We start from the raw sequence: 17,671 nt of genomic DNA, 5'->3' as shown, positions 1-17,671 counted from the left end.
AGGCTGGCTCTCGGAGAGGGAAGGTAGGAGGTGTAATGGTCAGTAGTTGCCACTAGGTGGCCCCCGAGGCCCAGGCGTGCAGGAGATGCTGAGCGCACGAACCAGGCCAGACTCACAACCAGTTCTGTCACATCATATGAGCCAGTATTACAAAGTACTGCAAAATGATAACCCTAGCCCAAGCCCCAGAGGTGATGAACACCAAAACGGGGAACACATCCTGTGAGGAAGGTGTTGCATAATGCAACTCTGAGAACTAGTGCAATGAGTCTGAGAGCAAATGAATCGACATTGTGACCAGCAACTATTAAACTGAATTATAATGAAAGCTTACAAAAAATTCATTTTAACACACTCTGGTCATATCTGTCATTATGTCAACCCTTCGAGCCCTGTGATGGGCACCAAAAATGACCATTGTTGTTTAATCCCATCTGGGAACTAAACACTGTGCCACTGCTTGCTCACTCCCCTGCGTCCCCCAGTGGGATGGGGAGGAGAATCTGAAAAAGGTAAAACCTGTGGTTTGAGAGAACAGTTTAATGACTGAAATAAAATAAATTATAATAATAATTATAATAAAAACCAGAAAGAGAGGAATAAAACCCAAGATAAACAAGTGATACACAATACAGTTGCTTACAACCATCCCATCCTGAGCAGCAATCAGCACCTCCTGGCCAACTCCCCCTGTTCATGCACTGGGCATGGCATTCTACTGTATGGAATATCCTCTTTTCCAGTTTGGGTCAGCTCTCCTGGCCATTCTCCCTCCTATCTTCTTGTGCTCCTCCTGACAGAGCATGAGACCCTGAAAAGTCCTTGATTTGGGTAAACACTACTTAGCAACAAACAAAATGTCAGTGTGTTACCAGCACTGTTCTTATACTGAAACCAAAACACAGCACTGTACCAGCTACTAGGAAGCAAAATCAGGACAGTTGGTCATGTAGAAACTATTATAGGAAAAGGAAGTGATATTTATACAAGCTAACTTCTTGTGAAGAGAGAAGTAAAAATTTAGAACATAAATTTTGAAAGAGACCTTAAAACCTTTCAGGTATTAGGTAAATGGTAATACATGTTTGATTTCTTTTGTTGTATACATGTTTTTAGTATGCTTTTAAGGAAGGGGACATTCCTTCCTCCTGACCTAGGACATATTGAATGCAAATTGCTAGACAGAAGTAACAAGTTTGGCTCAGCATGTTGGGTTATTTTAGGGAGAACTGTAGAAAGGAAGATACAAGGAAGATACTTTCCTAGTGTTATTGTTATTGTAAATGATTTTTCAGTAAGGACAGAATTTGGACTTCTATTGCACGAATATATAACCAGTCAAACAAAAATCTGTAACATGGGTGCACTGGAGAAGTCACAACAACTTCCCTTTAAAACAAGTTCAATGCTTCTATTACAGGTGGAAAAAGTTCTGTTTTAACTGCTCTTATTGTTGGACTCGGTGGAAAAGCCACTGCAACTAATAGAGGTTCCTCATTAAAAATGTTTATTCGAGATGGAGAGACGTAAGTAAAACTTCTTTAGTTTTAAAGTTGCGTATGCTGTTTAGTCATTCAGGTTAGCTGATGAGTTTTCTGTTCACCGTCACTTTCTGCATCTTCTTATTGGATCCACCAGGCTTCAATAAAAAACAAAACAATGGAGACCTTATTTAAACACCCCCCCCAAAAAACTACAAACAAAAAAAATTAGAAATTTTACAAGTAGTATACTGCTATTTCTGAATGTTGTGTTTTTAAAACCAGCTGGAAATGACACTGCAAACAGCTGTTCCTCTTCCTCTCCATCTGCTACTGCGAGAGAGGGACAAAAACAGAGATTATGGGTTGAGATAACAATTTACTGAAAAAAACCAGCAATGAGATAAGGAAAACAAACAGTAACAGCAACAATACTAATAACAACAGTGTATAAAAGAAGGTGATTACATGCAAAAGTGCTCACTGAGTCCGACTCAACGTGACTGCACCACAGCCCAAGCCTCACGGCTCCCCAGACAAAGAAGAAAATGTTGGATGAAAGTGTCTGTATCCCCCCCTTCCCCAAGCCTGGGCCAGTGAAGAAAAAAACCAATGGTAGACAGATTGTCCACACCCTCTCTCCCTGCCCAGGCTCGAGACAACGAAAAGCAGTGATGGACAAACCCCCCAAGAGGACTGGAGCCACCCCACTGCTCCACATGCTGCTTGCTTTCCCTGGAGGAAAGGAACAAAATGGCAGCAGTTCCACACCATGTTCCCCTTTTCTTTCACCCGCAGCCACGTCCCCCAGTGATGACGTGGGTGGCATAGAATAACAACCCCGCTCCCCTCACAGCAGCTGTGAGAAAATTAGCTCTGGTCTGGCTGAAACTAGGACACTGAACTAGCTAACGTGGCAGTATGTCCTCTGTATTGCCCTGTTCTCATGTGTTACTTCCGCTATGTAATTCCTACCGAATAATCGAGTTCATTACAGGAAAATCCTAGGTAACTAGTTACTGTTATGCAAGCAGCAAGATTAATTACTTTTCAATCTTTCTGGGGATGTGAATGAATGTGCAATATAAAGACCTTGAGTTACAGGTGGATATTTAAACATGCAGGAAGTGGATTCATGTCTGCTGTAAGAGTGGGAATAACATGTTCAGGGGAATCGATAACAAAATAGGTTTAGGAGTTTACATTTACATAAAGCTGTAACTCGGAGTTCCAGACTTTTCCTTTCAGAGGTGCTTCGAGTAAATTTTTCGCAGTACCTTCCTTATGTGTATTAACTTAATGTTTCAGCATTCACTCAAGAAACAGAAAATAGGAATTCAGAAGTGAAAGCATATCTCATCTTTTCTCTAAGAATGCCTTAAGCATTCTGGTATAGATTACTTTGGTTAGGCTGTTTTCTACAGAAGCCAGTTTGAAAACAGGAGAACAACAAAAAAGCAACTTGAATCTGCAACCTAAAAATGGGTACACTCAGATGGGAAGGGAAGGTGGGGGAAATCTGCTCTTCCAACTATTTACTTTTGAGTGTTGCATGAAGAAGGTGCAAACAGATAGTGTATGGCAGCCTTTCTGGATGTGTATCTGATATATGTTGTTCTGATTGGTACTATGACTGACTTGCAGTTTTGACCTGTAGTAAACCTGACAATTTGTATGTAAAATTAGAATGTTCTGATTTTTTTTTGTTAGATTTGAAATTAATTTCAATTGTCTTTTTTATTATTTTCATGTTTTTTTTAGTTCTGCAGATATTTCCATAACTTTGCGAAACCAGGGCAGAGATGCATTTAAACCAGAAGTGTATGGGAACTCTATTATTGTGAATCAGCGCATTAATCAGGAAGGAAGCAGAAGTTACAAACTGAAAAGCAAATCTGGTTGGTGGTAGTTTGCTTTGTTCTCAGTCTTAAAAGTTCTTTAAATGTTTTCATTGCTTTAAATGATGTTAGTGAAGGATGATGTTATTTCATAGAATCATTCAAGGATGATGACACTGTCCATTTCTTGTGTGTTTACCTCAGACTAAGAATATTTTAATATGTCAAAGCATTATGTATTTATTGATATATATTATATCGTATGTCAGGTTCTGCATTATGTATTTTTTTTACAAAAATCTGATTGTATGATGATGGTGAACACAGTTCTTTTAATCTTTTTGAGGCTCTGTTGAGTTTGCTGATTTACCTATATTCTGTCACAGATGGTTTGTGAGGCAACGAGGGACTTGAATTACAAGTCCTGTGCAAATGCAAATATATTAGAAAAAAAACCCCAAACAACCAGTGTTTCTCATTTAGGACTACATCCATGTTACAAAAAATTAGTCTAATTTTTTACATTGCTACATTGAACAAAAGACTGGGGCATTGTACGTCTCTTTACTTTGGACCCATTGGTATTTTTCCTCTGTTTTTTTCCATTAGGAACCTTAATTTCTTCAAAGAAAGAAGAACTCGTAAAAATACTGGATCATTTTAATATACAGGTAGTTGCTGTGTTTAAATTCTGTGCAATTTCAGACATCAGCATGTGATATTATAATTCTCTCATTAAAAAGCAGTGTTTTCTCATTTCCTTAAATGAGAGAGGTTTATTCCTTCCATGTTATTTCAAAATCAAATGCATCAGCAAAAGAAAAATTGAAATTTATACCTCATGCAGTTTAGAATAAGATTCTGTCCCAGGCAGATACGTATTTGCTATCATCTGTGAGCCAAGAGTCATGCAGCTTGTTGATGAAAGTCCTTGCATAGGTTTCTTTTGTATCTGGAGGGAGTTTTTATGCTGATTATTTCAGTGTTTTCTGTGGAAGAAATCTGAGTGTGTTTTTGCTGCTTAAGTGGTTAATGAAAGATCAGGTAATGCACACGAAGTTTAAAATATTCAACATACTTAGAATTTCAAGTAACACAGACTTCAGTTAATATGTATTGATTTTTTTTTTTGTGTAAACTTCTGTAAGAATATATGGGTCAATTCATTGCATTAAATGCAATACTTTGATCAATTAAATAATGAGAAATACAACATTGGACAAAATTTCTAATGCTGATCTTGTTAAATAAATGGAACTTACAGACACTGACTTTATAGAAGTCATCCTCCTGGAAGCAGCTCCTTAATTGATCTTGCTGTGGTTTGATTTTGTACGTGATGGAGTTGGATTTCTAAAGTTTCTATTTGTTATTGGTTTTGTGTATTAGGTTTTGTATTTTTTTAAAGAGATGATAGGATTAGAAATCTTAATTTCTGAATCTTATTATTGAATTGCAGTACATGGAACAAGGTGATGGTTTGCTCACTTTCATGGATTTGCAGTCACATGATAACTGTTCTATTCAAAATAAAACGAAAGCGATTATTTTTTGCAGGTAGATAATCCTGTGACTATTTTAACCCAAGAGATGAGTAAGCAGTTTTTACAGACTAAAAGTGAAAGTGACAAGTATAAGGTAAGAAAAATAATTGAGCATTTTGACTAAACATTGGAATACTGATTTCAAATTTTTAGAAGCGGCATTTGGATGGAAAAAAATATCAGATTCCTTGATTTTAATAACCTGTTGTGGTTTAACTCAGGTAAGCAGCTCAATACCACACAACCACTCACTTCCCTTCTGTGCTTCCCTCCAGCTTGGGATGGGGTAAGAGGAACGGAAGAGTACAATAAAAGAACTTAAAAGGATGAGATAAAATTATTTTTAAAAAATGCAGAGAAAGCTGGAAGGAGAGAGAAAGAAAGAGAAAGGAAACAAGAGATGCAAAAGCAATCGCTCACCACCTCCAGTTGATAGACGAATGCCAAACCAGTTCCCAAGCAAAAGATGGCTAATCCCCCTAAACTCTCTCTTATCCCATTTTTTACTGAGCATGGCTGCGCTGGTTTGGGCTGAGATAGAGTTAATTTTCTTCATGGCAGATAAGATAGGGCTACCTTGTGGATTTGTGCTGAAAACAGTGTTGATAACATGGAGATGTTTTTGTTACTGCTATTTTTGTAAATGCTGAGCAGTGCTTACTGAACACAGTCAAGGCTTTTTCGGCTTCTCACCTCACTAGCAAGGAGGATGGGGATGCACAAGGAGTTGGGAGGGGATACAGCTGGAACAGCTGATCCCAACTGACCCAAGGGATATCCCAGACCATGCGGCATTGTGCTCAGCATATAGAGCTGAGGGAAGAAGAAGGAATTAGAAGACAGAGTGATGGATTTGTCTTCCCAAATCACATGATGGAGCCCTGCTTTCCTGGGGATGCCTGAACACCTGCTTGCCCATGGGAAGTGATGAATGAATTCCTTGTTTCTCTTTGCTTGTGTATGTGTAGCTTTTCCTTTATTAAATTATTTTTATCTCAACCTATGAGTTTTCTCGCTTTTACTTTTCCAGTTCTCTCCCCCATCACACCAAGGGGAAGTGAGTGAGTGGCTGTGGGGGGCCGAGTTGCTGGCAGGGGCTAAACCACGACAATGAAGTTTCATGGGGTGGCATATCTGGGATCAACTGCCTGGTCGTATCCCTTCCCAACTTCTTGCACAGCCCGCTAATGTACTCGCTGGGAGGGCAGTGAGAAACGGGAGGCCTTGGTGCAACAGCTAAAATATTAGGGTGCTGTCAGTATTGTTTTGATCACACATCTAAAATACAGCACCATAAAAGTTGCTATGAAGACACTTAACTTCATCCTGGCCAGAGCCAGTACTCTGTCTGATTGTAGCAGTCATCCACCTGCACAAACAATTTTTTTAAGTTTATTCTTTCTAAAGAGATTGATAAAATTAAATGTTAGGACACTGCTGAGTTAGTTCATTATTCAGAAATACCAGAGTTGCAAATGAGCGTTTTAGATTGCTCAAAGAACCACCAGCACAGGGAGCAGCAAAAGAGCAGTTTTAATATTAAAATGAAAGCAGGACAAAGTTTGTTGATGAGGTTCACTCTTCTGCTTACCTGGGTGGTTAAAGCACACAGAGGAAAATCATACTCAAACCTGTAATCTATCAAGCTAAAACTAAAATCAACCTAAAATGATCTACGTAGAGGCTGGTGATGGGAACAGGGTAAGGATAAAAAGGAGTAAGGGAGACCTGCCCATTAAGTCACAGGGTTCAGAGTGACTTGGCAAACTCAGCCCCAGACTTGACCAATGTTTTAGGCTTAAAGGTTTTGACAGCACTTAAGTTTGACAGCACTTAGACTTAACAGCACTTAATTGATAGCCTAATTTAAACAATTGAACAAAAGATTCTTATAGAATTTACTATAGCACAATGGTAACTCACTTATAGGCCTAATTTACTTAAGAATCTAAGAAGGTGACATTCATAATTTGCTAGAGCATATTCACACGCCCACAGGCCTTAACAGTACGTACAAGGTGTATCTCTGAAAAATTCCCATCAAATTCAGGGAAGTACTCACGCTGGATGCCTTTATATTGTCTCTACAGGTTGATCTTTGAGGAGTGGGGGTATCAGCTCAGGCTCTGTTGTGAACTTCCAAGTAAATTTGAGAGCTCAGTGGCGCAAGAGGTGTCCCACTCAGAGGGAGATGCAGTGGTCACTGCCCACTAAGGTCCAAGAGAGCTCAAAGGGTCTCACTTAGGACTGCTGTTTATAGAGCTGCAAAAGAGTGGGCTTTAGTCATAGTAGTGTTCCATCCTCGCCACAATTTGGATTTGTAACTTACTTTGACAGTTCAGTAACAAAAATGTCATTCCACATGGGTTGTTATTCAGGCAAGAAGAGTAAGTTTCCAAGGCAGTTTTGTTAAAAACAGGAGCTCATCAGACAGCATAAGTTCCTGGGAGCAGAGGGTGTTTGCAATATGCTCACAAGGAGCTGAGCCCAGGTGCTGTTCGTCAAGGCCAAAGCCTAATGAGCATTTCTGATATCACAGTGCAGGCCGAGAAGGGGATGAAGTTGTACCACCAGAACCCCACCATTTACTTTGGGTGTCATTCAGCATGCAGAGAGGTTGGAATGAATGGTCTTTCTGTGGCAATTAAAGTTCACTTAGATAAGGTGCTGAATCTGACATCTGCAAATTTTTATTCCTTTTTAGTTTTTTATGAAGGCAACTCAGCTGGAACAAATGAAAGAAGACTACTCATGTGTTGAGAAAACTCAACAGAATACACGTATTCAGATAGAACAAGGAAGAGAGGTATGTAAAAGTTAAAGTAATTATTAGCACTGATCTGTGCACTGTAAGAACTATAGGACTTAAACGGCATGGTTTTGATTTGATTAGGCCTTAGTGACATTAAATTTTACAAAAAACAAATCTTTCCAAGATTTCGCACTACATCACAACTTTTTGCACTCATGATGAGCCTCTCCTTTTCTTTTTTAAGCGTCTTGAAGAACTTAGGCAGATTTATTTAGAAAAAAAGGAACTCTACAAAAGCATTGCATTTGTGAATGACATGCGAAGACGTCTCGAAGAGTTGAAACATAATATGGCATGGGCAGTGGTAAGTGTCTTGCTAAAATATGTTTATTTGTATGAAATGTACTTCTTTCTCAGTCTGTTGCCGATGTTCTGATACATGCTAATATAGGTTTCTTTTTAGGTGAGTGAGATGGAAAAAGAAATAGAGCCAATCAAAGAAGGCATCAAGGCTGAAGAAGCAAATACAGAGTTTATTCAGAAGGTAGAAGAATGGCAGGTACATATACAGTTTAAATCACTCTAGTTTTAGTCCCTGCCTCAGAGATCTGTCATGTAGGTTTTCTTGGGTATCATTGCCTACAGAAAAGATCAGTGATTTCAGGAGACCTTTGTAAGTCTTTGACTTCTTAAGACTTCTGTAGGTAGAAAGAGTAATTTTGTCAAATATTCATATTCACCTATGAAATATATATTTTTACAGAGAAATGCTAGGCATCATTATTGTGAATTTAGAATCATAGAATGGTTTGGGTTGGTTTGGATCACCTAGTTCCAATCCCCATGCCGTGGGCAGGGACACCTTCCACTAGATCAGGTTCTTCAATGCCCCATCCAGCCTGGTGTTGAACACTGCCAGGAATGGGGCAGCCACAGCTTCTCTGGGCAACCTGTGCCAGTGCCTCACCACCCTCATGGGAAAGAATTCATTCCGTATATCTAAATTTCCCCTCTTTCAGTTTGAACCCATTACTTCCTATCCTGTCACTACAAAGGATGAAGAGTTCCTCTCAGGCTTCCTTGTAAGTCCCCTTCAGATGCTAAAAGACTGATATGAGGTCTCCACAAAACTTTTTCTTCTGTTCTCTGGGCTGAACAACCCCAAAACTTTTCAGTCTATTAAAACTTCTTCTCCAAGTTTTCTTTATTAGCATTTTCCTTTTTTAAAAAAATTTTTGTGGATTGGTTTGTTTGTTTTTAAGTATTTGTTTTACAATTGAGGCATTTTTGCATTGGGATGAACATGTCTGTGTAGTACTGAAGGAACATTGTCCAGACACTGGCTTAACTTCTTTTGGTGTCATGTTACTTGGCCTTATTGTATCAAGAGTCCTGTGTTTGAGTAAACCATGAGATAGAAAAAAAGGTTACTGTTTACTTCACAGATTTGGTAGTCTGTAGGTTTCCTGAGAATGTCCATTTATTAATTTTCATCTTTGCATGTCTGTAGTGGCAATGAAAAATTTTGCTCCATTACTACTTGTATATCATTCTCTTTTTTCACCAAAGGTAAAAGTGAATGAAGCAGAAAAAAAGTACAAAGCAATACTAGACAGATTAGAAACAGTAAGTGAAGAAGCACAAGCCCTTCATCCTCAGTGTATTTCTTTGAAGGCTGAAGTGCAAGCAAAAAGAAAAGCAGTCAATGAAATCGAGGTAGGTGAAACGTTTGTACCAGTTTAAAGCTTTTATCTTGTCCATTTTCTACCCTTCTGTACTCCTGCATCTTTGTCTTGGCTTCCTAAATCCATAGTGCGTTCAAAAGAGGTGGAATTTCCTGCCTAACTGGCAAGTAGTTTCTGGTCAGGGGCCCTGGGGCTTATATCTTTATATAGGTGTTAATCAGTGTTAAACTTAGGTCAAAATAAATAAATAAATTTAATTCTTGAAAATCAAGTTATGTTTGTCTGGTTTGGTGCCGTTCGGTGTTTATTTACTCAAAAGTGTAGTTCTTTTTGAAGTTATTTCTTCTATTTCTTAAATTACTGTATCCTATTTCCTTCATAGGTGGTTTATAATCGTTTCAAAACGGAGTTAAAACGTCTGGGAAAAGACGATGAACAGCTGTGTAAACGAATCGAAGAACTGAAAAGCAGGTAAATACAGATACAGTGATGATGACGTGTGTTTATTATACAGGTGTGAAAGCAGCGAGCTCTTCTGAGTAATGAGAAAATCTGCAGTAATATAAAATACTTACTTAAACCTTACAGGGTCCAGTTAAATATTTGAATATTTCTGATCCTGTTTCTTTGCATGCTCAGACTTTGACTAGGATGTGATGAGGTAACTGGGTAGCAAAAAGGCTTTTTTTTTTTTTTGTGTGATGATAATAGACATTTTCTAGCTTCTGTGATGTCGCAAAACAAATATGCCTTAAACTAAATGCAATAGGAATGTAACTGGAGGGAGTTACATGTGATTACAAATTAAAAAAAAAATAAATAAAAACTGGGGTTTATGCTTTGTAGATTTTGTAAATGCACAGAATGTTAGACATAAATTTCTGATACATAAATCTTCTGTCTGCTACAAGTAATAAAGTTCATGTCATTTATAATTCATCAGTATGGTGTTAAAATATTGAAGTATATTCTTTTCTAGTGCTAATCAGGTTCCAGAGCCTGAAAAATTGGAAAGACAAAGGAAAATTGCGCACTTAAAGGAACAGTTAAAGGCATTCCGTGACGAAGAAATAATGATTGCTCAGCAGATGGATCAGTTTCAGCAGGCTATATATAAGTGTAGGGAAGAACATGCCAGGGTCAGGTAAGTTATGCTTTTTGAATGTAACTGTTTTCCTTTGTTTTAAGTTACAGAGAGAGATCCCTTGTTATGTACTTGCGTTCCCTGAAGTATTAGGCTCCAGTTTCTTTTTTTTTTTTATCCCCTTGTTTATCTTAGCACTCGCTAAACTTTTTCTTTGCTACTTCCATGACTTAATTGAAAAACTTTTGGAAAATTAAGAAAACTGTTTTGCCATTAAAAGTGAAAGTTTTTAGTAATTTAAAACCTGCTATAAATCCATGCTGTCAGTTTAATATTCTTCTTTCTTCTTTCCACTATCTGTATCTTACTCTCTTATCATCCTATTATGATTATGATTGAAATTTTTTTTGTTAGTTTGATACACTGGTATATCCTGATAGGATGGCACAAGATATGTAAAACATTATAAGAAAATATATACACTTAGGAGTAATTATTGCATCTCTAGTTAAGGCACATTCATAGAGGCTTTGAGGCAAGTGCTTCAAGTACCAGTTTAGTCCATACCCAAGCTGGAAAACCAAAGCACTCTGGCTTTGATTTGGAAACCCGAACTTGAACAGTATTACCAGAGGGGATTATGACAATGTCATTTATTGTCTTGAGGGATTTGAGAATTGTTGCTTATTGCACTTGGTGTATTAGTTTAAGCATCTTTTATCAATTATTATAACCAATTCTTACTTTGTATTCTGTTGAAAGTCTTTTAGAAGACAGTGAAATTGAAGCATGTAATTAGAAATAAAATAAATTTATTATAATTTTTTAGAAATAAAGTCTTGTAAAACTGTTGCAAAGTAGTAATTTTCTCTCTTGCTTTTTTGTCTCATGTTTCTTGAAACTATAAAAATATTGTTGCATGTTCACTGTACCTAGATGTACATTGAACTACTGACATCTTGATACACTGTGCTATTAGGAATTGAAAGACAAGGCTTTATAATTTTTTTAGTCCAATTAAGGCTCTATAACTACTGAAAAAAAAATTCTGTTCTCTTAGGAGAGAAAACGCTGATGCACAACAAGCACTGGATGCCAAGCAGAAACAGCTGAGAGAGCTGAAAGACAGTAAAACAGATACTTTGAAAAGATTTGGACCACATATACCAGGATTTGTTGAAGCAGTTGAAACAGCCTATAAGCAAGGGCGCTTTAACAAAAAACCTCTTGGACCTATAGGTAAGAGTAACTACTGAAACAGGCACATTTTCTCATAGGACTTCTTGTGTGGCTGCTAATGAAAACAATGGTCTTTCAGGAAAATTATTTGTTCTTTAAGGAGTTTCAGATATATCTTTTTCTTCTGTACTTCCAGAACTAAAAGTTTTATCCTGGTAGATTATCTTTTGCTCCTGTCATGAACTTGCTGACATCTTCTGGTTTTTCTCACTTTCCAGCTGTTTGAGTTGAGGTATTTTATGTAGCTAAAATAGCAAACTTTCAGTGCACCCCTCCAACTCCCCCACACCCCCAAAGCATCAGACTGCTGTGCTTTGGGTGCCTCGGTGGGTAGCACTATCCAGATCTTAGACGGATTTTTTTCAGTGTCCAGTGGCTGACTTGTGGGCTTGTCAAACTCGAGATGTTTTGGGTGGATCAACTCAGACAGACCCAGCTGAGATTTTCTTGGGAAGTTGGCCTTTATTTGTTTTCTGCCCAGCTCTGACAGTGGCTGCTGTTTTCAGTTTGTGAATGGGAGCAAAGACTTCAGCATGTTCTGGATGTGAAGGCCAAGTACTAAAGTACGTGGCATTTACTGCAGAGTAAGAACATGTACTACAGAAGACAGGTGATAGATATAATGGAAATCTTCATGTTTAAGTTGCAGCATAGTTGTTCCACTGCCTTCATCCTTAAAGCATTAAATTGTTGATAAGCCATCTTTGCCTTTATACACTACTGCTGAGGTGCCATAAAATTGGTACCCTAAATGGAAGTTAGTAGACACCAGTCAAAAATCTTGAAAGAAAATGTAGGCCTCCAACTATGTGTATGTGTCTCTAGGAACAGAAATTATATATTTATGTTCTCAGGGTAGCTTGTCTGTTGTGGAGTTTTTTATCTTTTAGTCAACTTCTTAGTTTTTTTTTCTATTTGGAAGAAAGATTTATTTTAGACTCTTAAAAAAACCTGCAGCACAAGATAACAATTAGTAAAAATATCCTACTGAATGTTTTGTCGTGGAACACAGCTCCTAAAGCCTTGCCTCTTATGTTTATTTAGGTGCTTTCATTCATCCAAAAGATCCTGAACTGACCTTGGGTATCGAAGCCTGTTTAAAGGGCCTAGTTCATGCATTTTGCTGTGATAATCATAGCGATGAAAGAACTCTACAGTTATTGATGTCAAAACATTATCCACATGGATTTAGACCTCAAATAATTGTAAATAAATTCCAGAATAAAATTTATGATGTTAGACCGAGGTAAGTTATGTTTTGAAATTTGTTGCTTAGCCTTAATGGTTCAAATTTTTAGTTGAAAAGAACTATTTTTGATTTTCTTTTAAGAATCTCCTGTGAGTTTTATAAATGATATTTTTTCTTCTTTTCTTCAGAGCTGCTTATCATCCAGAATTCCCATCAGTACTGACAGCATTGGAAATAGATCATGTAATGGTTGCCAATTGTTTGATCGATGTGAGGGGTATAGAAAAAGTCCTGCTGATTAAAGTAAGGCTTTAGGCTCCCTGTTGGTCTTTAAAGAAACTTGTTTTCTCTTTGTGGAGCATCTGGAACCTTCACTGGTAGTGTCTGTAATGGATAAAAGGGGTAGAGCAAGTTTTGTTTCCCTTCCTGCCTGAGGAGAGGTGAGGACCCTGATGGAACTGACGACGCTTACTTTTTGTGGATTTTATTTTCCTCCAGAATCTCTTGTCCCACTTTGTCCTCTGGCATTCCTACTGGAAAACAGGCAGCTCATGCTCTGTTGAGCACAGAGCTGACTGTTTATCAAGCGTGGCTGTCACTGAATGTACGTACAGCTGAACTTTCTAGGCTTTTCTCATGGCAGGAATATTAGATTTGTTATTCCCCTCCTGCCTTACCTAATCACTGATTTTCATAATGTTACCATCTTTGAGCCCTGCCTGAACTATGTCAATTGAATCTGAAGTATTGCGTGGAAGGACTGATGCTTCTGAATAGAGAACACTATTGCCTTGGACAAAGGCACTTGTGACCGCTTAATCTGGCACTGTCAATGTTTTTTTTTGGAACATGTTTTTTGGTAATGTTACTGACATTAGACTTTAATTGAATATTGTTTGATGTACTTCATACCTTGCTTTGGAAGATGGTTTCCTGTATGTTTATTTCACTTCTGACTACTAAATACACTGTGCATAGTAACCTTTTGGTTAGTGGTTTTTTTTTTCCCATGGCAAATTACAAGGGATTGATTAAACTACAGAATTTACAATGTAGATAAATTTGTAAAAGAATAAAATAAATGAGTAGCTAGACTTGCTGGGTTCTTGAGAACAGAAATGTCTTGTTCAACTAAGAAAAGTAGATTCTTGACACTATAAATTTTTTTCCACATTCTTTCATTACTGTATTTCTTATTTCATTAGGAATTGAAATTATTTCTGGATGAGAGCATCTAGACAACTTTTAAATTGTTATCTTTAATTGTTGTTGCTTTTCTATTGGTATGATAAGGCCATTGTGTTTTTCAGAGCAACCGTAGAGCTCGTGAGGTAATGCAGTCCAGTCATCCCCCAGCAAACTGTAAAGAAGCTTTCACTGGTGAAGGTGATCACGTCTTTGAAAGACGGTATTACTCTTCCAATTACTCCAGACCCAAGTACCTTAGTCAAGATGTTGAAGCAGAAATAAGGTTAGCATTTTGTAATGTTGTGTTTGTAAAAACTGTACTTGTTGATATGAGTAGTGGAATTGCTTATTTCTCTATTTGCATGTACACTACTCTCTAATCTCTTCATTTTCTTTCTGAGATTTACACTTCCCTCTTGAGAATTCTAGAAAATCTCTTTATTTCAGTGCCTTTCTGTGATAGGTACAAAGCTGCATTGTTTATCTAGTTATCTTTCAGCTTGTGGCAAGTAAGGATTTGTTGTGCTGGATACTCCAGGAAATCTTTCTACCTTCTTTTTTAGTTTACAGTTGGAGAAAATGAGTATGGAGTCAAAGCTGTTTCTTTTAAAATCTAACACTTGAACAGTGGTGTCATAGTTTACTGTAAGGGAAGCCTGATTTTCCAAACCAAAGTTGTTAGCACATATGCTACTACTGGTTTCAAACTTTGCATCTGTGCTTTCTCAGGCTTTTGACTTCATTCATGGCAGGTATCTCACCTTTTATATTTTTAAGGTTTTTCTCTCTCATTGCTTAGTTATTGGTAGTTAAAAAAGCAAAATGTACTCCAAAGGTTGCAAAAGAACTGTCAATAAACAAATTGGCAACAATAGATTACTTTTGAGGCTCAGATTATATTAGAGACATATTAGGTAAATATTTTAATTTTAGTATTAATAGCTGATAGTATAGACTGAATTGAATGTTAAAATTAATTTCTATGAACTCAAAAGTTTTAAATATATCTGTTAACTATACTTTCTTCATGTTGGTATATAATGAACTTCACTCAAAGATTATCTTAACTTTCTGTAGTGGTTTAAAAAAAACAGCTGGGAATTAAACCTCAAATAAGCCACTCCACTTCCACTCACCCCCCTCCAGTAAGAGAGGGCAAAGGCAGAGACTATGAGTTGAGATGACAGTTTACTGAAAACAAACAGCAATGGAATAAGAAATGCATGGTAATAGCAACAACCAGGACACTTTCAAAGTGTGACAGGAATTCTATTGCTAGTTTTGCCATGGAGGAATGATGTAGGCTAGTTGAAAAAGAGTGCATTTTTACGCTTTGTCTTGTCATTCGCGTAATTTTTGTGTTTTTCTGTGTGTGTCATAAATAATACCTGTGTAATATATCTCAATATCACTTTGTTTATAAAGTCACTTGGATAAAGAGATTGAAAGCAAAAGGGCACAGTTGACAGCATCTCAGCAACGTTTACATTCCATTGAAAATGAGATTAGGCAAAATGAAGATCATCTTTATGGTCACCGGCGACACCAAAAAGAACTACAGGTAAAAATAAGAACAGTGTTAGTTTTTAGAAACTCATCAGTCTTTCCCTGTTTCATTTTGACTTCTGCAATGTATTTTGACTGAGTGATAGTTTTTAATGTTTATCCTTACTTTTGTTGCTTACCTGTTTTTTACGTTCTTAATATACTCTCATAGTTCAGGACAGAATGATAGGACATCAATCCTAACATATACTGTTGTTTCTGTTTGATATCTTTCTTCCCCTTTGTGCAAAATCTCACAAATTTCTACTGCTTGTTTTGACACTAATAGTGCACGGAGCAGACACTTATACCATATAATCCTTCTCCTTTATTTCTCTTGAGGCTTGCCTCTTCATTCCCAGAATCTTGCTTGTTGTCATGCTCTTCATACAGACTCTTATCCCATTTTGGTATGCTGGGACATGTCACATCTTTAAGTTTTCTTAATTTTAATTTCTTTAAAACCATTTTACAACTGTTAGCTTCCTTTTTGTGTTTTCTGGTACTCCTAGGTAGGAGATTGGGTACTGGAACAGGCTCCCCAGGGAAGTGGTCACAACACCAAGCCTGACAGAGTTCAAGAAGCGTTTGGACAATACTCTCAGGCGCATGGTGTGACTCTTGGGGATGGTCCTGTGCAGAGCTAAAGGTTGGACTCGATGATCCTTGTAGGTTCTTTCCACTCAGCATATTCTGTTATTCTGTGATATATATTTGTGGTGGCCAGTGATGCTCCAGGTAGGCAGTGTAAGCTAATACATGCTATATAAGGCTATATTCAGTAAATTACACATAAGAAGCAGCAAAAAAACTGGCATGTGGACTGAAATGTTGAAGATAAATATTTGAAGAAAAAATAAAATGTATTTTATTCAATTCTTATGTTAAATACAAATTAAATAATGATTTTAAGTGCACATGACTTTCAGATCAAGTTATATCTTATGAAAATTAATTCCATAGGTAGGTGTGAAGAGTTGTCTTTTGTTAGTCACTGATGAAACTAAAAAAATCAAATATCTTCTGTGATGACTTCAATGAACAAATGTGAACTTTTCTCTTTAGTTAACTTAAGGATGTGTTTGGATTTTTTTCAGATAAAAATAAGAACAACAAATGGAGAAATAGTAGATCTTGAAAATGTGGAAGAACACCAGTCAGTGGACATCCGTATATTAGTAAGAATAGATTATCAAATTATCTCTAATCAGCATATGAAATGATGTCTTTTAATGTTGGCAGTGTTTTGAAATAAGCAAAGTTGGATGAATAGTCAAGAATGTAACACTTGCTGAAATTGTAAACATTTCTGTAAATGGAGTGATTTTATTTATTTTTGATGATTTTTTAAAATATTTTCCTTCTTTTTTTCAATCTTTCTCTTTGATCTTGTGCTTCCTTTCTCTCTTCCTCTTCCCCTTCTTCCTTTTCTTCTTCTGCCTTTTTCTTTCCTCTTTCCAGACATGCAGTGCTGTAAGACTCTGGTTAGGGAGAAGTGACATTGTAGGTTTGAAGGTCAGAAGTGGCATCATCAAAGCATAGGTAAAGGCTACCCTGAAGCATAATTAATGCCACAGCACAGCTACTCTGCCCTGAACCCACAGGTTCTTCCTTTGCTGTAGCTTCACCATGCACAAATTTCAAATTCATGTATTGCCCTAGGGAAGGACATGGTAGGATGATGGTTCCTTCAAAGTTCTTATTGTTATCAATGTGTTCTTAGAATGTGTGCAAAGTAGTTTAAGAATAGAGAAAATTTTTGATGATCTATTGTGATGTGTGTATTGATGGCTGTGAATTTGAACTGTTGCTCTATAATATGCTGATGTATAGATGGCCAAGATTTAATTCTGAGAATTATGCTGCTAATAGTAATCTTGACTGCAGTTGTTTCAGTTAAATTCCATGGCACTTTCCCCACTGTTTTATGTGGGATCAACAAGAGTCTAAGTTGAACAGATTTTTTTTTTTTTCTTTAATCACATCTGGTGTTGGCACGAACTCACCCTTTTTTCAGTAGTCTGTCTTTCAGTGTGTATACACACGTGTGTATGTAACTAAACATATCAAAATTTATTCAAAAAGTAAAGGATCAGTACAGATTCTGAAAGCTCTTACAGAGTTTC

The 17,671-nt window shown here is 37.1% G+C and overlaps 1 protein-coding gene across 2 annotated transcripts in view; it reads left to right on the top strand.

The window, feature by feature from the left end:
- Window positions 1-17,671, top strand: part of SMC6 (structural maintenance of chromosomes 6) — a 39,481-nt gene that overhangs the window by 10,765 nt on the left and 11,045 nt on the right. For both annotated transcript variants that reach the window (XM_064650571.1, XM_064650572.1), the window contains exons 5-20: window positions 1,421-1,526; window positions 3,243-3,379; window positions 3,929-3,990; window positions 4,877-4,957; window positions 7,568-7,669; window positions 7,860-7,979; window positions 8,079-8,174; window positions 9,185-9,331; window positions 9,683-9,771; window positions 10,280-10,444; window positions 11,445-11,623; window positions 12,668-12,869; window positions 13,001-13,115; window positions 14,123-14,283; window positions 15,426-15,561; window positions 16,643-16,723. In XM_064650571.1, coding sequence (XP_064506641.1) covers window positions 1,421-1,526; window positions 3,243-3,379; window positions 3,929-3,990; window positions 4,877-4,957; window positions 7,568-7,669; window positions 7,860-7,979; window positions 8,079-8,174; window positions 9,185-9,331; window positions 9,683-9,771; window positions 10,280-10,444; window positions 11,445-11,623; window positions 12,668-12,869; window positions 13,001-13,115; window positions 14,123-14,283; window positions 15,426-15,561; window positions 16,643-16,723 — 1,979 coding nt within the window. The remainder of the gene's footprint in view (window positions 1-1,420; window positions 1,527-3,242; window positions 3,380-3,928; window positions 3,991-4,876; window positions 4,958-7,567; window positions 7,670-7,859; window positions 7,980-8,078; window positions 8,175-9,184; window positions 9,332-9,682; window positions 9,772-10,279; window positions 10,445-11,444; window positions 11,624-12,667; window positions 12,870-13,000; window positions 13,116-14,122; window positions 14,284-15,425; window positions 15,562-16,642; window positions 16,724-17,671) is intronic.

The sequence above is a fragment of the Pseudopipra pipra genome, chromosome 3 (assembly GCF_036250125.1).
Source record: "Pseudopipra pipra isolate bDixPip1 chromosome 3, bDixPip1.hap1, whole genome shotgun sequence".
NCBI classification, from domain to species: Eukaryota; Metazoa; Chordata; class Aves; order Passeriformes; family Pipridae; genus Pseudopipra; species Pseudopipra pipra.
This window is presented reverse-complemented; position numbering and strand designations above follow the sequence as displayed.